The sequence below is a fragment of the Chiloscyllium plagiosum genome, unplaced genomic scaffold (assembly GCF_037043375.1).
Source record: "Chiloscyllium plagiosum isolate Xiang-an unplaced genomic scaffold, Cpla_swu_hap1 HiC_scaffold_11, whole genome shotgun sequence".
Classification (NCBI taxonomy): domain Eukaryota; kingdom Metazoa; phylum Chordata; class Chondrichthyes; order Orectolobiformes; family Hemiscylliidae; genus Chiloscyllium; species Chiloscyllium plagiosum.
In genome coordinates, this window is record NW_028270149.1 from 58,805,469 (window position 1) to 58,831,845 (window position 26,377).

At 41.5% G+C, this 26,377-nt stretch overlaps 2 protein-coding genes and 1 long non-coding RNA gene across 6 annotated transcripts in view; 2 read left to right on the plus strand and 1 right to left on the minus strand.

Moving 5' to 3' along the window:
• Positions 1-4,088, plus strand: part of hdac8 (histone deacetylase 8) — a 75,482-nt gene extending 71,394 nt beyond the window's left edge. The window contains exon 11 of the mRNA XM_043704543.2: positions 3-4,088. Coding sequence (XP_043560478.1) covers positions 3-25 — 23 coding nt within the window. The 3' untranslated portion in view covers positions 26-4,088. The remainder of the gene's footprint in view (positions 1-2) is intronic.
• Positions 1-16,225, minus strand: part of LOC148148809 (uncharacterized) — a 29,687-nt gene extending 13,462 nt beyond the window's left edge. The window contains exon 1 of the long non-coding RNA XR_015758669.1: positions 16,078-16,225. This is a non-coding gene — a long non-coding RNA (uncharacterized LOC148148809). The remainder of the gene's footprint in view (positions 1-16,077) is intronic.
• Positions 15,377-25,721, plus strand: cited1 (Cbp/p300 interacting transactivator with ED-rich tail 1). Of its 4 annotated transcripts, none has more exons than XM_043704539.2 (2): positions 15,377-15,726; positions 19,398-25,721. In XM_043704539.2, exon 2 carries the CDS (start codon positions 19,454-19,456, stop codon positions 19,901-19,903), a length of 450 nt encoding a protein of 149 aa, XP_043560474.1. In that variant the 5' UTR covers positions 15,377-15,726; positions 19,398-19,453; the 3' UTR covers positions 19,904-25,721. The 4 variants fall into 4 exon arrangements, with proteins under 4 accessions (XP_043560474.1, XP_043560473.1, XP_043560475.1 ...); XM_043704538.2 differs by having other exon boundaries at positions 15,377-15,714; XM_043704540.2 differs by lacking the exon at positions 15,377-15,726 and adding an exon at positions 17,548-17,635.
• The last annotated feature ends 656 nt before the right edge of the window (positions 25,722-26,377 follow it).

Consider the following 26,377-nt stretch of genomic DNA (forward strand, 5'->3'; position numbering starts at 1 on the left):
AGGAAATCTGAAGAATGTAATTTAGTAAGTGGTGGGAGTGAACAGAACACTAGAGAAGCCTTTTAACTGAATGCAGTCTGTGGCTGTTGTAGCTGCAGGGGAAACTTGGATGAAATTACTCGCAAGTTCCAGGACAACAGATGTTCATTGAGATTTGAGGCTGCAGTTAACCCTTTCTTATTCAACTGCATAGGACAGACCATCGGATGCTTAAGGATTGCAGTAACCTGTTGTTTTGTGTTTTCATTAACATAATTATGTTGTAAATATGTTTTTAATTCATTTTTTGTTGCTGCTTTGAAAAACACCCTGTAGTGGAGTTGCGGTTGGTTTTGTAGTTGGTTGAAGAGCCTGCCAATTTTATACAAAAACAGAAAGTGCTGGCAAACCTCAGCAGGTCTGGCAGTATCCGTGGAAAAAAAGCCGAGTTAACATTTCGGGTCCAGTGACCTTTCAGAAGGATTCTGAAGAAGAGTCACTGGACACAAACTCTTCTTTCTCTCCACAGATGATGCCACACCTGCTGAGTTTATACAGCAATTTCTGTTTTTGTTTCTGATTTCCAGTATCTCCAGTTCTTTGATTTTTCTGCAAATATTATATACTGGGACTCAAATAGCATTTTGCTTTCTGCCCCTAGATATGGAGTTTTACTGACTTTGTGCAGTAATTTTTGTTTAATCAAAGTAGTCTGCAATGAATTGTAGAAAGAAATTATTACATTTTATATACTAAACCTATGAAGCAATATAATGCTCACGTGCACTGCTTTTTACGAAAGGACCTGGATTTATGTTCCATGTTCTTCACCTACACCTGGCAGTTTTCTTGGCTGAATTTTCAGAGGAAAGGAAAACAAATGCTTCTTTCAAAGTCAAGGCTTCACAAGGTGGATGAAGTGAAGTTGGATCTATTTTCTCCAGAGCTAGCCAAAGAGTCTCTTTTAACTCTGTTAACAAAATGCTGGATGAAGCTTGTGTGTTTTTTTAAAGCTACAGTGCACACCACATGGAGAAGAGGGATGGTGCGGAAAATCATATTTAAATTAGAGTGGGGAAATCAGCAAAAAGTTTCAAACAAAATATTAGGAAGATAGTCACTCACTGTAGCAACTTATTTAATTTGATTCTTAATTCCTTATTAAAACGAAAGGAGACAATGCTGGAGAAACTCAACAAGTCTATCAGAGTGCCAGTTCTGAAAAGAGTTATATGCTGCCAGATTACCTAGGTTTCACCAACATTTTCTCCTCCTCTTATAATAAGGAATTAAGGATCAACTTAAACAACTTGCTACAATGAGTGGCTATCTTCCTAACATTTTGTTGAAACATGTTGTTGATTTCCCCACTCTAAATAAGACTTTCTGCACCATCCTCCTCCTCTGTGTGGTATGCACTGTAGCTTTAAGAAAAGACAGGCTTCATCCAAAATGTGGCAGCATATAACTCTTTTCAAAACTGGCATTCTGATAGGCATATTGTGTTTCTCCAACATTTTCTCTTTTTATTTTCAGATTTCCAGCATCAGCAGTATCGTGCTGTTAAATGTTTAAATCCGTACTGTTTGTTGTTTTTTTTTAACTGCAAGGGTTTTCTGTGGAATCTCATTTAAGTCCAAGTTTATATGGATTTTTCATGGTGGTTTTCATCATTTTCCCTTGGGGCCCCACTGGCAGTCACTATGTGATGGAATGGACCTTAGCCCTCCTGCTGTCCTAAGAAAACTTCCCGTTTGCAGATGTTTGGACTGGCAATACCTTTGACAAACAGTTTGCAAATTTGGATTGATTTCTATTTCCAACTCAGAAAACATCAGTGAAAATAAATTGCTCTGGTGTTTGAGATAAAAGACAAAATTCAGAGTAACAGCTGTATCTACAAAAAGATGAATGGCATTTTTTTTTCCTTTTTGAAATATTCAGAATGAGGACAGCTGCCACTAATTATGTGTTTTTTTGGATTGATAAATATACTCGTCAAATGAACACTTTCAATCTTAACTTTACAACATGAGTTCCCAACCTGTAGCCCAAGGGTCATATGCAACCCCAGCAGTTACCAGTTTTGCTTTCTGTTCACCATATTTGCCTTTATATCATTTGTAGTTTGAACATGTTTTTCTCTGTTATTAAGTCACTGGTGAAAAATCCTCAACTAGAACTATAAGAACTATTAGGACTAATACCTTGACATGCATAAAGTTAATGGAAAAGTGGTAAATAAGCTTAATCTGTGACCTGTAAGGACAAAAGCTTGGAAATTCCTCTGCAGTAGGATAACTGGCAGTTTCATTTAAATATCTTCAAAAAGTGAATATCAATATTGGTTACCTAATTGTTTTGTCATTAAAAGTTATGAGTTTTTTTCCAATTTTAAATGTATTTGTTTCAATGTTGAGTGCTGTTGAGGGATATGAGGACTTAAGTGATAATGCTACTGAACCCAGTACCATGAAGGAGCTGAATTCATACCAAAAGTGGCACTGTAACATGATTTGCTGAGTCTAGATCTAACAGAGCACAGATGTCAGTGAACTCTTACCACCTGCATCTCAGGCAGCCTTTGTAAAATAAAAATTTAGTTTCCAGTATTTACTGAGGTTGGCAGCTAAGAAGACCTACTTTGTGTTTCTTCTCCTTATGCAATTTTAGAGAATTCCAGCAAGGTGACTTTCTCTGTTTCTAGTTTGGCTCCCTGTGAGTTGGAAACTAGTTCTGATGCCATGATAGTGGGTCTGGATGCAGCATAAAACAAATGAAAAGAACGGAGTACTGGCAAGCAAGTGTTATTGAGTCTGACAAAACTAGGGAGCTGAATTGACCAATAGATGTACCATTCTAACTGGTGGTATTGAACCTAGTAATCTAAGACCTTTGCCTGGCATACAGTTAAAATAACATGATTGCTAGATAATATCTGTTTTGGTTGACATAAGTTCGAATTCATTACATATCAAGCATCATCAGTTTCTGCTAAAGGATATGCTTATATAGTCATGACCAGTTCTCTGTTTAACATTTTTAGCTGTTCGTTCATATACATAAAGGAAATTATTGCAAGTGTTTTACCATTTGTCCATATCACTGGCATCAGAACACAGTTTGAATAAAACAAAAACAAATTGAAACAAAATTCAAAAATTATAATGGTTAAAAAGAAGCTTTGCTGGTGTATTGGAATATGGGTATATGCCACTTCTACTGGTATAAAGCACAACAAAAAGACATGTATACTTGGAAAATATTGAAAAAGTTACTTTTTATAATGTGTGCCTTATCAGTTTATCTGTACTTCTCTCACAAGCTTCTTTTGGGGTGAAGTGACCATTGATTTAGGCAAGCTTGGCAACAACCCACAAACCCATGAGATGATCAGTTGTGTTTTTGATGGTGTTGGCTGAGGATATCCAAGATAAAATTAAAACCAAAAGATTAGGATTAACCTGAGCACAGAGAAAAATAAGAGTGTGAGAGAGAGCAGTAAAGAGGACACAAGAAACCAGCAAAAACATCAAATGTGCAAAATCGAAAGCCAAGAGTAGTAAGAAGGCAGCAAGTGACAAGATAATGAAGAAGTTTAAAGCAAAACTATCACGAAAGAAACAGTTGTGGAGGAGCTGGCACTGTGAATTTCTACACCACCTTTCCCATATATTCATAATTTAGCAGACTCTGTGTCTATCTATAAAATGATTTTCCACTTATCAAAGCATTCCTATAAAAAGTCATTGTGTTTGTTATATTGAAAACCATTGTCTTGTGTGAGGATTATCAAAGTTCATCTGCAGGGGCTAATAAAGAAAAGGCACACATCATTTGTAACTAATCCATTCATTCACCAGCATGTTGTTGCAATTGCTTGTTTTTAACATCCTTTGAGACCAAATCCTTTCCAAGTGTATTTTAAACATGGGGTTTTATCTATACATCAGCCTAATTAAATAGTTTTCTGGCATTTTTACTGATGTTAAAGAGTCAATGTCTAACAATGTTTTGTACTTATTCCTGTTACTGTTTCTTACTTTGACAGTTTTTTTGTGGTGGCCAGAAAAGTATGTGGTTATTAATAAATGGAATTGAAAATGCAATTCTTTGTGCTTTCAGACAGTGTTCCTTTGATAGTGTTTGTAAAAGCTGTTTCAGTATACTCATGACCAGGGCTTTGTTTGATCATTTTCTTTAGCCCCTTTTATATCCACTTTTAAAATCACTACAAATGTTTTACCACTGAACCATACCACTGAAAAGGAGTAACACATGAATTCTTCTGTGTACTGAATATCTTTTAGATATTAGACACCTATTAACTACCAAAAAAACATACTATTTCTTTCCATGGCAGAGTAATATAAAAAAAATTCTTCCTGTAATACTAAACGTACATTACTATGTAAATTCATGAAAGTTGTATGGAGCATCATTTTAAAGGCTGAGATTATGCATGCTATGACTCTCCTTTTCTGCAGCACCTTTGTGAGTGCAAATCCAAGAAAACAGCCGACAGGAAAATAATTAGCCAGTCACCCCAATAAGAGTTTCCTCACTTAATGTTAGCTATAGATCTGCTTCTGCTCATGTGCTTCATACCTCCTAACCATTGACAACAATGTTGTCTTGTTGTTGTTGTCTCTATTTGTACCTCCCCCCCACCCCCCCCCCCCCCCCCCCTATGTGTGCACACACAGCATGCCACATTATTCCTTTCATTTCAATCAACTTTACTTTTCTGAGATGTGGCACATTCTCTCCTTACTTGGTATTATTTAAATGGGTCCCAATTAGCTTTTGTGTCACCGAAGCCACCATGACTTAATCAATGACAATGAGAGGCTATAATGTCATTTGGGACATGACAGTCAATTCAGAACATATTCAATTTACACAACTGGCAAATTTACAGTAACTGGATAATTACAATTCTGAAAAAGATTGATTGATTTTCCCACCAATTACCATGGAACTCTTATCGTTAATAGCACCTCAGCTACAATGCTCTGATTAAGAACAGCGAAGTACCTGAAGATGAAAATTCCTGATCTGGGTAGTTACATTCAGTTAGAGTAGTAAAAACAATATTTCCTGATTGTTGTCAAATGACTTGAGGTATTTTGTTTGCATGAACATTTAAGAACTGTAGGCATTATCACTCCAGAGATGTGACACAATATGTCTGAACAGGTTGATTAAAGCTGTCTAAGGATGAGCACTAGAGGTGTGGTGGCACAGCGGTAGCTGCAAACTGAGTCAGGAGATCTGGGTTAAAATCTCACCTGCTTCAGACATGTGTAATAATAACTGAACACAAGAGGCACGATGAATGATATCTAAACAATTTGAGTTCCAAGAATTCTGTGGACTTTGCAAAGTATGTGACAAGAACTATGTGAAACATTGGTAGTGCTCCTATCTCTGAATCAGGATCCCCAGGTTCAAGTCCTACCTGCTCCAAATGTGTATCATAATGTGTCTGATTGATTAAGAAATTTGATAGATAATTGATGAGGCCACACTTGGAGTATTGTGTTCAGTTTGGTCACTTTGCTATAGGAATGATGTTACTAAACTGGAAAGAGTGCAGACAAAATTTACAAGGATGTTGTCAGGACCCTAGGATCTGAGTTATAGGGAGAAATTGGACAAGTGGGGACTTTTTTCTTTAGAGAGTAGGAGACTGAGGGGGCATCTTATAAAAGTTTAAAAGATTATGAGAGGCATGGATAGGGTGAATGCACTCAGTCCTTTTCCCAGGGTTGGGGAATTGAGGTCTAGAGAGCGGCATTTTAAGGTTAGAGGAGAAACAGTAAAAGGGACCCTTAGGGGCAATGTTTTTACACAGTTTTTTTACACTGAATAAGCTGCCAGTGGAAGTGGTTGAAGCAGGTACATTAACAACACTTGAAAGGCATTTTGGCAAATATATGCATGGGAAAGGTTCAGAAGGATATGGGCCAAGTGCAGGGTAATAGCGTTAGCATTGATGGACATTTTGGTTGACATGGACCAGTTTGGGCCAAAAGGCCTGTCCCTGTGCTGTTGGACTCTATGAATCTAACAGCAGAGAAGGAACAGAGAAGACTGAGGGGATGACATGATTGAGGTATACAAAATTGTGAGAGGTATAAATAAAGTAGACAAAGGGAACCTGTTTACCTTGGCAGAGTGTTTAAAAACCCATGCTCATAGATTCAAGCTACGTGGCAGAAAGATTAGAGGGGATGGGAGGAAGTTTTTTTTTAATGCAGAGGGCGGTGGATGTCTGGAATTCACTGCCTGAGTTGGTGGTGGAGTCAGAGACCGTAAAAGTATTTTTTTTAAGTACCTGGATCTGCATCTTAAGTGCTGTAAGCTGCAGAGCTATAGGCCATATGCAAGAAGATGGTTACAACTTTTATGAAGGTTTGTAGCTCGGGTTGTGGTTCGGGTTGTAAGTTTGCTTGCTGAGCTGAAAGGTTTGTTCTCAGGCATTTCATCACCATGCTAGGTAACATTATCAGTGAGCCTTTGGTGAAGCGCTGGTGTTCTGTCACGTTTTCTACTTATGTGTCTTGGTCTGCTTTGGTGGGTGATATCACTTCTGGTTCTTTTTCTGAGAGGTTGTGTTTGTTGATGGAGTTCCGCTTTTAATGTCAGGCCTATAGGAATTCCTGTGCATGTCTCTCTTTAACCTGTCCCAGGATGGATGTATTGTCCCAGTCGAACTGGTGTCCCTCATTGTCTGCGTGTAGGAATACTATTGATAGTGGGTCATGTCTTTTGGTTGTCAAAGACAACTAACCTAAACAAGAAGACACAACATGCCCAGAGACGGTATCCACACTACTATACATTAAAGACATCTCAGAGATGACTACCAGACTACTCCAGCCCCTAGGCATCATGGTAGCTTACAAACCTACCAACAGACTAAAACAACTCTTGATGAATCTAAAGGACCCTGTACCAACAATAGACAATAGGTGCAGGAGTCGGCCATTCTGCCCTTCTAGCCTGCACCACCATTCAGTATGATCATGGCTGATCATCCTTAATCAGTATCCTGTTCCTGCCTTATCTCCACAATCCTTGAGAGCTCTATCCAACTCTTTCTTAAATGAATCCAGAGACTGGGCCTCCACTGCCCTCTGGGGCAGAGCATTCCACACAGCCACCACTCTCTGGGTGAAGAAGTTTCTCCTCATCTCTATCCTAAATGATCTACCCCTTATTTTTAAGCTGTGTCCTCTGGTTCGGCACTCGCCCATCAGCGGAAACATGTTTCCTGCCTCCAGAGTGTCCAAACTTATATGTCTCAATCAGATCCCCTCTCACTCTTCTAATCTCAAGGGTATACAAGCCCTGTCGCTCCAGTATTTCAGTGTAAGGTAATCCCGCCATTCCAGGAATTGACCTCATGAACCTGCGCTGCACTCCCTCAATAGCCAGAATGTCTTTCCTCAAATTTGGAGACCAGAACTGCACACAGTACTCCAGGTGTGGTCTCACCAGGGCCCTGTACAGCTGCAGAATAACCTCTTTGCTTCTATACTCAATCCCTCATGTTATGAAGGCCAGCAAACTATTAGCCTTCTTCACTACCTGCTGTACCTGCATGCTTATCTTCATTGACTGGTATACAAGAACACCCAGATCTCTCTGTACTGCCCCTTTACCTAATTGATTCCATTTCGGTAGTAATCTGCCTTCCTCTTCTTGCCATCAAAGTGGATAACCATACATTTATCCACTGCACCTGCCATGCATCTGACCACTCACCTAACTTGTCCAGATCACCCTGTAATCTCCCAACATCCTCATCACATTTCACCCTGCCACCCATCTTAGTATCATCAGCAAATTTGCTAATGTTATTACTAATACCATCTTCTATATCATTAACACATATTGTAAAAAGCTGCGGTCCCAGCACTGATCCCTGCGGTACCCCACTGGTCACTGCCTGCCATTCTGAAATGGAGCCGTTTATCACTACTCTTTGTTTCCTATCAGCCAACCAACTTTCAATCCAAGTTCATACTTTGCCCACAATTACATGCGCCCTAATTTTGCTCACTAACCTCCTATGTGGGGCTTTATCAAAGGCTTTCTGAAAGTCCAGGTACACTACATTTACTGGATCTCCCTCGTCCATCTTCAGAGTTACATCCTCAAAAAATTCTAGAAGATTAGTCAAGTATGATTTCCCCTTCATAAATCCATGCTGACTCTGACCTCTCCTGTTACTACTATCCAGATGTGTCGTAATTTCATCCTTTATAATAGACTCCAGCATCTTTCCCACCACTGAGGTCAGACTAACTGGTCTATAATTTCCTGCTTTCTCTCTCCCACCTTTCTTAAAAAGTGGTACAACATTAGCCATCCTCCAATCCGCAGGAACTGATCCTGAATCTATTGAACTCTAGAAAATAATCACCAAGAACAAACATCATATGCAAAATGCCCTGCAAGGACTGCAACAAGCATTACATTGGACAGACAGGCAGGAAACTAGCCACCAGGATACATGAGCACCAAAAGACACAACCAACTATCACTGGTATCCTTACACACAGACAACAAGGGACATCAATTCGACTGGGACAATACATCCATGCTGGGACAGGTGAAATAAAGATACGCATGGGAATTCTTAGAGGCCTGGCATTCAAACTGAAACTCCATCAATAAGCATATCAATCTGGTCCCCATTTATCAACCTCTCAGAAAAAGAACCAGAAATGATATCACCCATCACAACAGACCAAGACACATTAAAAGCAAGTGGGACAGTACACCAGCACTTCAACAGAGCCTCACCGATGATGACACCTAGCATGGTGATGAAACGTCCGAGAAAAAAACCTTACAGCTCAGTGAGCAAACTTACAACCTGTAGAAAGATGGCATTAGAAATGGCATTTGGGCGTCTTTGGGTCAGCCATGGTCAAGCTGGGCCAAATGGCCCCTTCTGTGCTACTTCATTTCTATGGTTCTAATGCATAAGCCAGAAAAATGCCGGAATACTCTCCAGTTACCTGAATGAGTTTAACTCTAACAACATGCAACAAGCTTTAAAGCACCCTGAACAAAACAGCCCACTAAACTGGCACCCCATCCACCACCTTTAATGTTCACTCCCTCTGCACTGGCTTCCAGTTGTAGCAGCATGTACAGTTTACAACTGAACTATAGCAATTCACTGAGATCTGAAAATGTGTTGCTGGAAAAGCGCAGCAGTTCAGGCAGCATCCAAGGCTTTTGCTGCCTGACCTGCTGCGCTTTTCCAGCAACACATTTTCAGCTCTGATCTCCAGCATCTGCAGTCCTCACTTTCTCCAATTCAAGGAGATTCCTTACACAACACCATGAGGACCTCTACCACCTAAATGCAAATTTTCCTCCAAGCTTTCCACCACCCTGACTTGGATCTATATCACCATTCCAACACTGTCAATGGATCAAAATCTTTTAATTCTTTTCTAACAGTAAGTCCTTCCAGTGGATGTACCCTACACCAAATAGACTACTGTGTTTCAGGAAGCCTGCTCAACACCACCTTCTCAAGCATACTTAGAGACTGGCGACAAATGTTGGTCTTGCTAGCTATTAAATTCAGGAATTAATGAAATAAAATGATTTCTCACAAACATGGTGTCCAATACTGCTGGAACTCAGCTGTTGAGCACTGGCTCAATAACCAAAGCACTATTCTTGAACTTCAAACCCATGGTGTCAGTCAAGGAACTGCAATATAGCTTGAAAGTTCTCCCCAAAACTTGCACTTATGTTGGTGGTTAAATGGCAGCAGCCATGAATATCTTTAGCTTTTTTTAAATGAAGCCTGTCTTTATTCTCCAATGGGTATTTGTCAGCTTTAATTCACAACTGACTCCTAAACATGATAACTATTTTAATATATGTAGCACCCTTCACTTCAAAATTAGAAAATAGTTCTGACCAATCTGTACAAGCTTAAATTAATTGCTCAAATTTATGTACAGATAAAGGAATATATCGAGGCAGGAAACACCGCAATATACGAAACCAGTACAGTTAAGGTGTAGGGAATGGGTCAGGGTGGGTTAGTCTTCAGAGGGGCGGTGTGGACTTGTTGGGTCGAAGAGCCTGTTTACACACGATAGGGATTCTATAAATAAAAGTAAATACACAGGGGTCATTTCATCCTTTTCACAATGTCTGATATACAGCTAATCCTCTGGGTCAAATCTGCATGCTTATCTCTTACTGATGATCAGAATTCACTTGCCAACCAGTGAGCACTGTCCTCTCAGACAGTATAACTATTGATTTTCCTTTGAATTGGTATCCTTCTAAATTGTCCTGATGAGTGTAATATGAAAAGCTTTGATAAAATGTGTCATTTCTCAGCAATCATATAGTCCTATAGGATGAGATTCTTTCATGTAAATTATTTTTGAATAAACGGCAAGGAGATATGTTAACAGTCTTTACGCTTCAGTAGAGATTTTGACAGCTTGAAAGCCTACAATATACCATGCACTATAGTCTCTGGATCTGAACACATTTGCAATTTTGTAAGAACCATCTATCAGTCTCCATTTTAAGAGATATCATGGATTGTTGTCAGGCAGTTGACAGTTTCCATTTTAGAAGTAGCTATTTTTAAAAGTGGGGAAACAAAAAAAATAGTCAATCTTGAGCTTGTTGCACCAAGATTCCTGATGATCTCCATTCCTGATGAAGGGCTTTTGCCCAAAACATCGATTTTCCTGCTCCTCACATGCTGCCTGACCTGCTGTGCTTTTCCAGCATCACTCTAATCTAGACTCTGGTTTCCAGCATCTGCAGTCCTCACTTTTGCTGGCTACAGTAGAATGTGGAATCAACATCATTTTCTTGATATATGATGACTATTTACCTGGTAACTCCATTGACTGACCATGGCTGAACCAAAGCAAAAGACAATACTTGATGTAAGTATGTGTTTTCAGAGGTTCCTATTATCACTTCCCACATGGCGAGCAATAAAAGTGGTTGAGAAAAATTTACATTAGATCATTAGAATTAGAGGTATCCCATCCAAATGGACTTTCCTGGCTGTTCTGCCTTTGTAATTTAGCTATCCTCCAACTCACCGGCAATGTTCCAGGTTTGTATAAAATTCAGCATTGACTGCACCACAAATAATCTGAGCAGCCGAATGTATGATCCCGATCTGCAACAGCAACTTCTCTCAGAAAGGGCAATCCGAGAGATGAGACGGGATAACTCTGGAAGAATCCAGACGAATTGCAGGAGTTCATTTGAGCACTCAAACATCAACAGATTGAGCACTCTTAAACTGGAAGATTCTGGAGAAGTTTAAGTCTGAGGACATATCATCCTGCCACCGACAGGAAAGGAGCTAGATGGAGTTCTTTCATGTGCTATTGTCAATTTTTATTTTTATTTATTATGTGTAAATGAACTTTTCAAAGAATAGGTATTCCAAATAAGCAATATTGATAAATGTTTCAAAACAAGAGAAATCGATTATTTTGTGAGCTCACTTTATCACCGCTGCCTGTAGAAATATATTTTGCTCACACTGTGACACATATATGCTTGAATATTGATTAGCAGATTAAGTGAGTGATAGCTGGACAGATGTGAACTTGTTAGATGAAAATTGAGAGATAACAGCAAGTAAACCTGTAATTACACTTAAAAATAGCATAAGACACAAAAGCAAAGAGACTAATAATAGAATCCCTACAGTGTGGAAAGAGGCCTTTCAGCCCAACAACTCCACACCGACCCTCCGAACAGTAAACCACCCAGACCCATTCCCCTACCCTATTTTCCTATATGTACCCCTGACTAATGCACCTAACCTACACATTCCTGAACACTATGAGCAATTTAGCATGGCCAATTCACCGAACCTGCACACCTTTGGATGCTAATCCATGCTGCTCATGGGTTGGCAACTTATGTAACAGAGAAAGCATGACAGGTAAATCCTGTTCTTAGCTTACACCCATCTTTACATTTGCAGTTTTCAGCTTGGTTCATTGGATAGGAACCTAGTGTAGGAATATTGCTTTACTCATACCAAACCCTTGGTGTGGATGTCATTTATCGACTTCCAGTTTTTTGTACTTTTTTTTCACAACTATACTACTATTTTACTTTCCCTCTGATAGGGCTTGACAAATTGTGAAAGAGTGAAGCTGACAGGAACATTCCCTCTGGCCGGAGAAGTGATTTGGAATGCAAAGCACTGGATAGAGTGGCATTGAAAAGTGTTTAATGGGTGGTCTTCAAATTGTCCTGAGCACTGAGATAGAGTGTTATAAGCTGCTACTTTTGTGCAAAAAGCCTGAACATCTGCCCTTTAGATGAATGGAGATGGATTGTTACAAAACATGGAGAAATTTCTGGTACACTCAACATGGACTAATCACTGTCTTAGATTGTTTCAGAATATTACTTGATTGGTGATTTGTTTTACACTGATTCATGTAGTAATTCAAATGAAGCATCTCAGAAACTAAAGGAAAATATTGGAAATGTGAAATAAGAGCAGAAATGGCTGAAAAACACCCATTAGGCAACATCCTTGCAGAGCGGAAAACAAAGTTAGCATTTCAGATCCAGTGACTCTTCTTCAGAACTGAAGGGGATTGGAATATGATTTTTTGTTTAACAAAGCTGTTGGAATGGGAGAGAGGGGGCAGGTGGAACAGATAGTAGCAGTCCTGAGAACAAAAGACAAAGGTAAAGGAGCATTCTAGCAATAAAATAGGTATTAATGACAGGTGAAATAGAAAATAGGTCAGCTTTGCTGAGAGCAAACCTATGCCATCAGGAATCTGTTGGACGGGAGGTTACTCAAAGTGGACGATGGTGTTCATGCTCTGAAGCTGTTGGACTCAATGTTGCATCCCAAAAGCTGCAAAATGCCTAATTCCTCCGTGTTGCATTGGGCTTCATTGGAACACTGCAGCAGGCATAGAATGGAAATGTTAGTATGACAGTACGATGGTGTGTTTCAATGGCAAGCAACTGGAAGGTTTATGTCATTCTTCTGGATAGATTGGAGACATTCCCAAAGTGGTTGTCCGAATTGCTTTTGGTCTCACCAATGTTGAGGAGATTGTATTGTGACAGCAAATATGTCAACTAGATTGAAAGTAGCACAAGTACACATGCTGTGTGTTTGGACAGTGAGGAAAGAGTAAAACAGTTAGTGTTACATCTTCTGCAATTGCAAGAGAAGCTGCTATGGGAGTGTGAGGAAGTGTTAGGAGTGACAGAAGAATGGACCATACTGTCTGGTCCATCTCCAACTCTTTAACTCTACCCTTCCTTTACTCATTTGTTTCCATTTCGAGGACTGCATTGCCCACCAATATCTATTAAAAACCAATTGATTTCTACAGTTAATTGGACTATATGTTCTCACACCCCGTTTCCTGCAAGGACTTCATTCTATTCTCCCTCTACACATTAAAAGAACTGTCAGAATGGATTGGAGATGCCGGTGTTGGACTGGGGTGTACGAAGTTAAAGATCACACAATGCCAGGTTATAGTCCAACAGGTTTAATTGGAAGCACACTAGCTTTCGGAGCGACGCTCCTTCACTAACACCTGATGAAGGAGCATCGCTCCAAAAGCTAGTGTGCTTCCAATTAAACCTGTTGGACTATAACCTGGTGTTGTGTGATCTTTAACTTTGTCAGAATGGAAGTATGGTACTGCATTTCTGAGGGCACCATGAGCAGAACCTCCTCTCAGAAATAGAGCCACTTATTTTGTAATACAGTGCCAGATGGGCAATTTGCAGGATATTGCCACTCCCTGTCAATTCTGACCCTATTTTGGCCAATTTCAGCAGATAACTCTGAATTATTTGTTTTGAATGGAGACTTCCCTCCATCATAAGGTCAGAAGTGGGGATGCTCACCAATGTCTGCACAATATTTAACACCATTTGCAATTCCCCAGAACAAAGCAGTCTTTGTTCAAATGCAACAAGATCTGGACAATATCCAGGCTTGGGCTGACAAGTGACAAATCACATACATGCCACACAAATGCCATGCAATGACCATTACCAATAAGAGACAATCTAACCATTGCCCCTTGATATTCAATGGTATTACCATCACTCAGTCCCCCACTATTATCAATCTGGGGGTTACCATTGACCAGAAACTTAACTGGACTTGCCATGTAAGCACAGTTAGAGGCAAAAAAAATGCTGATGCTGGAATCCATGGTAGACAAGCACCCCTGCTTATCTACATAAGTACAGTGGCTACAAGAGCAGATCAGAGGTTAGGAATACTGCAGCCAATAACTCACTGCCTGACTCCCTAAAGCCTGTCCACCATCTACAAGGTACAAGTCAGGTGTGTGATGGAATACTCCCCACTTGCCTGGATGGGTGCAGCTCTAACAACATTCAAGAAGCTTGACACCATCCAGGACAAAGCAGCTCGCATCCATGGGCATCCACTCCCTCCACCACCAACACTCAGTAGCAGCAGTGTGTGCTATCAGCAAGTTGCACAGCAAAAATTCACCAAAGATCCTTAGATAGCACTTTCCAAACCTACAACCACTTCCACCTAGAAGGACAGGCGCAACAGATACATGGGCACACCACCACCTCATTCCCCTCCAAGTCACTCCTGACTTGAAAGTATATTGCAGTTCCTTCACTGTCACAAACTATGGTAAGTGGACGGGAGCGGTTCAAGGAGTCAGCTCACTGTCATCTTCTCAGGGGCAACTAGGGACAAGCAAACGAGGGACAGCCAGTATTGTCCACATCCCAAGAGGGAATAAAAAAATTTTTGGAAGAATTCTTCAGGGAAAACAGAAATCAGTTTCTCGTGCAATTCCTCCCAAATGTGGTACAATGTGGGTACCACATGGTCATCTCCAATCTAGGCTGGTCTAAGGAGTGTCTGAGCTGAAAATGTGTTGCTGGAAAAGCGCAGCAGGTCAGGCAGCATCCAAGAGCTTCCTGAAGAAGGGTTTATGCCCGAAACGTCGATTCTCCTGTTCCCTGGATGCTGCCTGACCTGCTGCGCTTTTCCAGCAACACATTTTCAGCTCTGATCTCCAGCATCTGCAGTCCTCACTTTCTCCTTAAGGAGTGTCTGAACACGGGAAATCCGGGTATGTTCTTGTTCAGCCACTCGCAAGCGGAGTTACTGAGTATGCACCTTGGGGATTTGGGATGTTGTCCTCGAGACTTCCCTTCGAGACTTCCCCTCGAGGACAGGCGATCGCTCTAGCTAATAATAAGTGAGTTTGATTTCATTGGAGGAAAAGCTCCCTCCAAGGACAGGGGGCGATCCAGTCCAGGTTTTAGCAGCCGCACGTTGTGTGGCTCTGAGTGCTGGTGGGTCTCAGTGACGGCCGGACAGCACAGGAAAAAAAACCTTTCATTTCAAGTGGGGATTTACAGGGAGAACGCTGTACACACTGGGCTCAGCACGGTCAGGCGTGCATCGTTCACATTGGGAACAGTCCCCAAATCCTGACAACTCCATCTCTAGGGGAATCCTACCGCTAGAAGTCACCGTCTTGGATCCGGAATACCCCGCTTTAACAACAGTGAGGCGACCCCACAAGTTCCGGAGCCTCCTGTTGGGCACGGGGCTGGTGTGGTCCTGCACACCCTACTTTAGATCGACAGATTGACCTTTACTGAAGCAATCGGAGACACTGGCTCGGGGAACCAACCTTGGAGAAGGTCAGACTGTGGGTGAGATTCCACCCCCCCCCCCTCCCCAATATCGGGCGTCAATTAGAACTAAGTGCAATCTAGAGAAGGTTAGAAAGCGTGGGAAAGCCACTCTCCCACTTTGAAGGAGCTTGGCCGTTCAGCAGTCTTCTGTAGGAGCCGCTTTCTGCACGGTGCTTTGGAAGTTCATGTTCCCCGGAGAGGACGGTCTAATCCCATCTCACCGGCGACCCCTCCCCTCCCCTCCCGGAGCTCTCGATCCAATTCTGCACGTTTACAGAAACCGTCTTTAGGAAAACAGGGCTCCGCGTTCATACCAAACCCCAAAACCCAACAGTCTCCTGGGACAGTGGTCCGTTCAAGTATACCCACGTGGCATTCTTGTGATATTTCCCAACTGCGGGTGAAGGTGGCCCACATCTGATGTTTAAAGGGCATTCCGTTCGACACCACAGGTGTTTCCTTCGTTAAAGCAGAACATACAGGGGCAGTTCAAATCTACGCACGAAATACATCGTTATCCTTAACTCCTGTGGCATCCGTGTCCAATATTTGTACAAACACATAATGGCAAACATGAGCCGTCAATATCGGGGAAATATATTGGGGGCTTGTTCCAAAAATGGAAATGTTCCTTTGACGCGTGCGTTTTACGCTTTAAGAAGTGGCAGGCCATTTGCAACATGCTGTGCTTGGAGTGTCGTGCACTGCGGGAATGAGTTCTCAAGGCGGGGGGAGAAACACAAGCATCATTACAAAATGAGTCAAGTTTCCGGTATCACAGCAAACACGAGGTGTGAATGCCAGATATTTGAATTCTAGAAGGCGTGAAACAAAAATGAGAATGAAAGTGTTGCCGCAGGAATAAACATATTTTCAAAGTCCACATAGAGTCATAGAGATGTACAGCATGGAAATCCTTCGGTCCAACCCAGCCATGCCGACCAGATATCCCAACCCAATCTAGTCCCACTTGCCAGCACCCGGTCCATATCCCTCCAAACCCTTCCTATTCATATACCCATCCAAATGCCTCTTAAATGTTGCAATTGTACCAGCCTCCACCACATCCTCTGGCAGCTCATTCCATACACGTAGCACCCTCTGCGTGAAAAAGTTTTCCCTTAGGTTTAGATTAGATTAGATTAGATTAGATTACTTTACAGTGTGGAAACAGGCCATTCGGCCCAACAAGTCCACACCGACCCGCCGAAGCGCACCCACCCAGACCCATTCCCCTACAGTTACCCCTGCACCTAACACTACAGGCAATTTAGCGTGGCCAATTCACCTAATCTCTTTTATATCTTTCCCCTGTCACCCTAAACCTATGCCCTCTAATTCTGGACACCCTCACGCCAGGGAAAAGACTTTGTCTATTGATCCTGTCAACAGTAATTTGTTTTCCACCGTTGTATTGCATACCCCATTTACAAATCGAAAGTCGATATGGTCCCTCTGAGGGGTTAAAGGGATGAAAAACCCCTGCCCCCAACTGATATCCAGATTACCCCTGGATTCTGCTGAGCTAAATATTTGTAAAACCCAAGAGGGGCGAGGGTTAGAACTCTGAGTAATTAATGACTGGTCCACTGGACTTTGGTTTACAGCGACCCAGTACATTTTGATCACAGAGGATTTTCAGGGATTTGAGAGGTTTTGTGCTGGAGGGTATAGCAGTGTTCTCGGTGGAGAGGGAATCTCCGCCTGTACAGCCTGGATAAAGGCAGTGACCGGGGAGGCTCTGAGATGTAGGCAGTCATATGGGGTTTATACATGCTATCGATGCTGCAAAAACAAGTCTCTGTTTAAATCCAGCCAGGGATCAAAGAGCAGGGGCCACCGAGTTAAATAAGAGGGAGAACGTTCTTTGAAAATGACGGATGTTCGGAACAGCAGCGGGAGCAGGAACCCGATCAGAATGCCCTCGGTAAAACTACCGAGCGTCAGCGACCTTTTCTGACCCCACGCTTCTGTTGTGAACAAAGCGGTCAAAGTTTGTCTCAATGAGAACGGTCTTCAATGTTTCTTTAGTTAGATTAGGCGCGGTTGTCTTTAGGAATTCTATTTAAATTTGATTTCAGTTGACAGGGGGGTTCTGAACCAGCCTGGGGAGACTGCGGACATCCTGAACAATATCTTTTAAAATGTTTCCTACATTTACGTGTATAAACGGAGAGTGTCTGTGTGTTTGGGGGATTGAAGGGGTGGGGGACAGGTGATAAGTAAGTTTGTGGATGACGCAAAGATTGGCCGGGTGGTTGACAGTGAGGAGGAAGGCGTTAGGTTACAGGAGGATATAAACCCATTGATAAGATTGGAATTTAACCCCGATAAGTGCAAGGTGATGCATTCTTGAAGCAGTAACACAGATCCCTGAAGGCGGTAGATTAATAGAGTTTTACTTTGAGAAGGCATATGGGATATTTTATCAGTTGTGGCATAGATAATAACAACAGAAGCGGGATTATGTTGGAGCTCCACAGAACTTTGGTTCAGCCACAGCTAACGTACTGTGTGCAGTTCTGTTCACCGCCCTATGGGAAGGATGACATTACACTGGGGAAGTACAGAGCTTTACTAAGATTTTGTCTGGGATGGAGCAGTGTAGCAATGAACAAAGGCTGGACAAGCTCGGGTTTGCTTTGGCGCCGAGAATGCTGAAAGGGATCTGAGTGAGGTGTATAAAATTATGAGGGGCATGGACAGGGTGGATAGGAAGCAGGGACTCCATTTTACAGTGAAAGGCAGGAGGTTCAGGAATGATTTGAGGAAAATGTTTTCACCCAGAGGGTACACTGCTTGGAAGTGTGGTTGAGGCGGAAAACCTCACAACCTTTAAAAAGTACTTGATGAGCACTTGAAATATCACAACATTCAAGGCGATGGGACAAGTGCTGGAAAGTGGGGATCGTGTAGATTTAAAATATTTTTTTATCAGTGCAGACTCAATGGGCCAAAGGACCTCTTCTGTACGGCATGATTTTATGAAATGTTACGTGATCACAAAGCAATCCTCTGGTCCCAGTTGCTTCATTGTTTATAAACGGATCAGCACGGACTGAGGCGTTCTAAGGGTCACTCGATCCAAAACGTTAACTCTGATTTCTCTCCACAGATGCTGCCAGACCTGGGCTTTTCCAGTGATTTCTGTTTTTGTTCCATCATGGACTGTCAGCTTTTTCCCTGATTATAATTGAATCAACTGGAACTGACATCCAGGATGTTAACTGGATGTCAGACAAATATTACACAACACCAGGTTGTAGTCCAACAGGTTTACAGGCACTCCAAATGGTGCTTCCAAATAAACCCGTTGGTCGGTAACCTGGTGTTGTGTAATATTTGTCTAACACCTGCTCCTCCACATCATAAACTGGGAAGGAATGTGAATCACTCTGATGCCAATTCCGATAACAGTACTTTAATGTTGCCACTTAGCCAATCGAATAGTGACCACGTAACAGGTATACATTGAGAGAAAAAGTTCTGTGGCACAGTGGTAATGTCCCTACCTCTGAGCCAGGAAGCCCAGATTCGCACACCACCTACTACAAACAAGTATATTAACCCCTCTGAACAGGTCAATTGGAAAATGTCTGTATTGAGGGTTCCAGAGATGTTGGTGTGTAAGTTTGTGTTTGAGAGTCTGTCCTTGGGTCGTTGCTAATGTCAGGTTGTTTTGCCCTCAGGTCCCCGGCTGCGTTCTCGGGTGGACCCCGGACTGAAGGAAGCTGAAGCGGTCACTATGCGGCACTATGGAGGCTCGGTAGCTCGGAGCAGCAGTGGACAGGGACGGCTCACCCCTTGGTGCGGGGCCCAGCAGCAACAGCAGCAGCAGCAGCTGGCACTGCACGGCCCACAACTGCTGGCCAGCCTGCAGCTACAGAAACTCACCAGCCAGTACGAGAGCCCGGCTGCAGCGGCGGCGGCTCCTGCTGCAGCTCCCGGGGACAGCCAGGCTCCAACTGCTGCTCCAAGCCCAGGGCAGGCGAGCCCCGCCACACCGGGCATCATTGACACGGACCTCATCGATGAGGACTCACTCATGAGCCTGGTGCTGGAGCTGGGCTTGGACCGAGTGGACGAGCTGCCGGAACTCTGGCTGGGACACAACGAGTTTGACTTCAGCTCCGAGGTGACGCCGGTCAGTGGGAGCAGCTTGGTCAGATGGACTAATCTGATATCTACCGATTAAAACAGATGGGAGCTGAGTGGGGCGTGAGAATCCAGTGTTCAGTCACCTCCTGGAATAATAGCGTCTACTCAGATAGTGGACTGGCTTTTTATTTTGCAAAGTCTGATGTCTCTATCATCAAGCAAGAGTCAAGGCTTCCACATTGACGTGGACACACTGCCGCCTACGGGACACTACTGAGATTCACTTCATTGAATTTTCTCATCAACCTGTTCAGAGATGTGATTCCGGTCCAGAGGTAGGGACACTACCACCGCACCACAGGACAGTCTCCATGACGTTTATAATTACACACTTGGAACTTAATTTGAAGCACAAACCTCGTTTGATGTGCCTTAAAAAAGTTAACTGTTGTTTTCAACTGAAAACAGTTCATCTGGGTCATAGACATGCTGTTAACATCACACCAGGAATCTCCCACTTTTCCTGATCTTGACGGCAGTTTGGGATTCTAAACTCTCCAGTAGGACACTCTTTTGAGAAAACAAAAGGGAAATGCCAGATGACTCCTTCGACAAGTTGTAGGAGTGGATATATTTCATTTGCCAGCCTGGGAGACGCAATGTAACCAGTCCCTGCTCCCTTACATCAAATGGCACATATTTTTATTTAACTTGAACTCCTAATCAGACATAAACTTGATGTGGTTCCATCAAGTTCAGGAAAGCAGGTCAGTACACAGGGACAAAAAGACTGTGCCTGTTTCAGATTCCACTCAACCAGGTCCCTCACTTTATCAATGAGGCAACAACAGCCCAACTACATGTCAATTGTTGTATTCCACTCACTGAAGCTTGTTATAGACCTACAGTGACACTGAAGATTAGATTGCTTATCAGTCATAGAGACAGAGAGATGTACAGCACTGAAACAGACCCTTTGGTCCAACTTGTCCATGCCGACCAGATATCCTAACCTAAAATAGTCCCATTTACCAGCACTAGGCCCATATCCCTCTAAACTCGTCCTATTCATATACCCATCCAGCTGGCTTTTAAATGCTGCAATTGTACTAGCCTCCACCACTTCCTTTGATAGTTCATTCCATATACGCACCATCCTCTGTGTGGAAAATTTGCCCTTTTGGTCCCTTTTAAAATTTTCTCATCTCACTCTAAACCTGTGCCCTCTAGTTCTGGACACCCCCACCCCAGGGAAAAGACCATATCTATTTATTCTATCTGAGCCCCTCATGATTTTATAAAACTCTATAAGGTCACCCCACAGCCTCTGAAGCTCCAGGGAAAACAGCCCTAGCCTGTTCAACCTCTCCCTATAGTTCAAATCCTCCAACCCTGGCAACATCCTTGTAAATCTTTTCTGAACCCTTTCAAGTTTCACAACATCTTTCCGAAAGGAAGGAGACCAGAATTGCACACCATATTCCAAAAGTGGCCCAAACAATATCCTGTACAGCCACAACATGACCTCTCAGCTCCTATACTCAATGGTCCGACCATTAAAGGAAAGTATACCAAATGCCTTCTTCACTATCCTTTCAACATGCGACTCTACTTTCAAGGAACTATGAACCTGTACTCCAAAGTGTCTATGTTCAGCAACACTCCCACAACCTTCCCATTAAGTGTATAAGTCTTGCTCTGATTTGATTTTCCAAAATGCAGCACCTCACATTTATCTAAATTAAACTCAGTCTGCCACTCCTCAGCCCATTGGCCCATCTGATCAAAATCCCATTGTACTCTGAGGTAACCTTCTTTGCTGTCCACAACACCTCCAATTTTGGTGTCATCTGCAAACTTACTAACTATATCTGCTATGTTCACATCCAAATCATTTATATAAATGACAAAATGCCCAGTGGGCCCAGCACTGATCCTTGTGGGACACCACTGGTCACAGGCCTTCAGTCTGAAAAGCAACCGTTCAGCACAATCCTCAGTCTTCTACCTCTGAGCCAGTTCTGTATCCAAATGGCTAATTCTCCCTGTATTCCATGAGACCCTACCTTGCTAATCAGTTTCCCATGAGGAACCTTGTCGAATGCCTTACTGAAGTCCATATAGATCATCTACCGTTCTGCCCTCATCAATCCTCTTTGTTATTTCTTCAAAAAAACTCAATCAAATTTGTGAGACATGATTCCTCACACATAAAACCATGCTGTCTATCCCTAATCAATCCTTGCCTTTCTAAATACATGGATCCTGTCCCAGAGGATTCCCTCCAACAACTAGCCCACCTCCGGTGTCAGGCTCATTGGTTTATAGTTCCCTGGCTTTTCCTTACTACCTTTCTTAAATAGTAGCACCACGTTAGCCAACCTCCATTTGGCACCTCACCTGTGACTATCAATGATACAAATTTCTCAGCAAGAGGCCCAGCAATCACTTCCCTAGCTTTTCACAGAGTTCTATGGTACATCTGATGAGGTCCTGGGGACTTATCCACTTTTATGCCTTTCAAGACATCCAGCACGTCTTCCTCTCTAATATGGAGATTTTCCTTTTGAACCAAAATTGGAATTGTCTACAGCTGAATTCAGAAAAGAGAAAAATAAAAACATAGAATTGTTAAGTAGAATGGAAAGTGAAGATGAGAATAAAATTCTATAAAATAATGTGAACAATGAACCTGAGTAATTGAGTAAGTTCAGTGTTATCAAACAGTTAGAGTTGGGAGATGGGGGATTGGTGTGCTGGCACTTAAAAATAACATGTAATTGTATTCAGCGGGTGATTAAGATCTGATAAGAACTTCCAAGAAAGATGTGGACACTGATTGAATCTCAGTTTAGCAAAGGAAACTGGATAGGCACCCAAAATAAAACATTATTGCAGGGCCACAAAGAGAGGACTGTGGAGTGGGACTCATTCAATTGTTCTTACAGAGCTGGCACAGATTTAATGGACTGAATGCCCTCTTGTCTAGTAACCATACTATAACTTTTCCAATTGATTTAGTGCAAAAAAAATGTAATGGGAAACTGTTTTCTTGAAATACTCAGAAATGATGAGTCAATTCAGAAGTTCAGATTTGATTTATTGTCACGTGTACTTAGGTATAGTGAAAAGCTTTGTTTCTGAACAGTGCAAGCAGATCATAGTAAGCAAGGACATGCAGATTATAGGCATACAGGTTACACTGCACAGGAGGTGCATGAGGCAAGATCGGCATTAACAAGATCACCTAAGTATGGTATCATTGTAGCAGAAATAACTTCTAGCTCTTCCCTCCCATGGGGCTTAAGAGCAGCCCCACCCAAATAAAGATAGAAAGTTTCTCTTTCCATTCCCAGATTTAAATTTGAGTATGTTCCCATGAATTTAATAATAAAAATAGAAAATATTGGAAATACCTAGCAGGTCAGGCAGTCATCACTTGCAGTGAGAAACAGATTTATTCTTTAAGACATGGTAACCTATCATCAAAACAATTCTGTTAAAGGGTCTCAGATATGAAATATGAAACCAATTTCTTTCCACAGATCCTGCCTGACACAAGAATTATTTCTAACATTTTCTGTTTCTCTATCAGATTTCCATCCTCTCCAGTATTTTGATTTTGTATTAGTTTTTAATTCATAGTAGTTTGGGCTTAAGTGACTGTACACACTGCTCCACCCTGTTGTCCACTGTTGGGATTTTGCAGAGATTCAAAATAGATATAAAGTAAGAAAAAATGCAGAAAAAGCGTCCTTGGTGTAATGCAGAATGATTTCGAAACAATTCCAAAAGTTTGAAGAAAATTCTGCAAATTCTAAAGACTAGTTTACAATACAAAATAGATTTGTAATGACCACATCAAAGGTGGAATATTATTTTATACAATTTAATGTTGTCAACACAGACCTATTTGTGGGGCCATTTGCTGTTGTACCACTAATATGCACATTTGTTGAATGCACATGCTTAAAATAACCTGACTTAAAGCTGTGGTACTTTTTACTTATTCTGGATGAAATGTCAAAGAACTGTTTAAAATGTTCCAAAATTATTTTACCAGCACTGCTTCTTAATAAACATACAATCTGTCTTAAAAGAATGAAGAGTGTGAACCATCTCATTTGGCAGTGTTAACCATAAGATGTGCATTTTTAAGGATAATACTTCATGGTTCTGACTGTGACTTCTGGAACATATGTTGTCATGGGATATGGGTAATTGTGTAAGAAAGTATACAAAAATGAATATTTCTTAGTCATCATTTTGATTTACTATTTCTCTTTCTTTATGGAAAGGATTTCACTTTGATATGTTGTGGCAGTGCAGTCCTATGGGCTTCACATTGCCAACCAATTCAGGGCCATTCTGGAAAAGGTAGGGTCAGTGGCAGAGCTTTTCCATCCACAAATGGGGTAGCTAATTAAGACTGTGAAAGGGCCAATAAGATCATGGACCAGAGGCTGACTGGAATTTTCAAAGGTTCTGGCAATAGATCAAATGTCTGCTGACACTCCCTGATCTTCTTGCTAGAACTGAGCCACAGAACATAAAGAGGAAGGCTCCCCCTTCCACAACCTTGGTCCAATAGCCATGGCCATTTTTCATTTCAGTTCTCTTAAAAGTTACTGGGTTGGTGGGCAGTATTTCAAGAGAAAGGTGTTTCTTTCTCCCCTATCTACAACTATAATCTGTTCCTTCCATGCTGCATGGCCTCCTATTGGTCTTCTAGCTGCAAGAGCCAAACTACCTTCCTTAGTTACTCTGTGAGCTAGCCCTTTGGCTACTAATTTAACCAGAAAGGCAATATTACTGTTGGGTGACTTCCTGACATCATACAGGGTCAGGATCTGCATTCGATCCCAAAGTCAGGAGTCATGAGGTTATAGAGTCATAGAGACGTACAGCATGGAAACAGACCCTTCGGTCTAACCCGTCCATGCCGACCAGATATTCCAACCCAATCTAGTCCCACCTGCCAGCAGCTGGCCCATATGCCTATCCTGAGTCCTGACCCAAGATGCAAAATTCTACTGTATATCTTGTATTTATCTTTTCATTTTTATTTTCTCACGTTCATCATGTGTTATGTGACCTTTTTGTTGCCGTGTCCCATCTCTGTTTTTTTGCCTCATTTTGTTTTATTTAATTTAATTACTTTGATGTATATTATCAAGTTTATCTCACTGTTACTATGCTGTTTAACAAAAAATAACCTTTATGATAATTCTGATGCCTCATTACATTTAAAATGTCAATTCCCATTAATTCTTAAGAACTTTGCCCTATTAGCTGGGATGCTGGTTGATAAAGTCTCAGTCTGCAAATTGTGATGAATTCTCCTTTTGTTTAATATAATTTATGCCATAAGCATTCTGTAACAATGATAACATTCCTCATGAAATATGTCTGCCCACCAACCCAATAACTTTTTAAGAGAACTAAAATGAAGTCAAAAAATTTCAAGGATATGCCACAAATGATGGATTGCAGTTTCCAAGAATTCTAAAGAACATAGTCCCAGGAAAGGAAGACAGGCCAGCTGAACAATCATTGATGTTGTCCATGTGGAGTAGATTTTGAGGGAGTTTCAGGGCAAGGTCATCAAAAATGAATAATCATAATCCCTTAATTGTGAAGTCATAATCAGATTTGGTGACCCACAATATCACTAACAAGAGCAGAGGAGACAGAAATCCATGGGACCTGTTTCATTGTATTTGCAATTTGATGCATTCTATAGGGTGTTCAACCATCATTTGTCAATTCCCCATATTTGCTTCATGTTTTAAGTTTGTAATGTTAGAAGACTCCATCACAGTTTGAAGCTTTTTTTGTCTATAACTATTGTGTATTTAACTTTTATTTGTAATAAAGAAGTTATTCTTTGCTGACAAAAGAGATACTTCGCTGAATCGTTTCTAATTCTAAACAAGTTACAATGTAAAACCTATATACTTGACCACATTGACGCTGATTAAATTTGAAATTTGTTACAACCAGTGGAGCAGTGATTCTCGAAAGGAATCTGCATACAACTCCAACCTCATTACTCCCAAAATTGTCAAATTTCTAACATGGAGCTGGCAGCTATGTTTTGCCATTAGAAAATATTGGAGGGTGAATCAAATGTATGGAATTCCTACATCCTGATTCCAAAGTGATATACTTTATGAGCTGTTTACCTTTACTGGGGATTAACTTGGAAAAACGAAAAAGATAAGATACATTTCAAATAGCTAAATCAAAACAACTTCACTTCACATCCACTGTTTATGGTGGTTATCATGGTCAAGTCATCAAACCAAGTCATCCAGTAGTACAGTGCTACATTGACAGCACAAACTACACAATCATATACGGCATAAAGTGAATAAGCAGTGCAAAACACACTAGTTACAATGTAACAGAAGAATGATGAATAATAGACATTTTTCCAGCAGCAATATGAAAGAATTTCATATGGGAAAGAGTCCGATTATACATATGTTAAAGAGCCTGATGGCTTGGGGGAAGAAACTGTTGCACAGTCAGGCAGTGTGAGACTGTATGCTCTGGTATCTTCTGCCAG

Bases quoted from the DNA above. Each gene is read 5' to 3' on its own strand.
- cited1 (XM_043704539.2), top strand. From the start codon at position 19,454: ATGCGGCACTATGGAGGCTCGGTAGCTCGGAGCAGCAGTGGACAGGGA.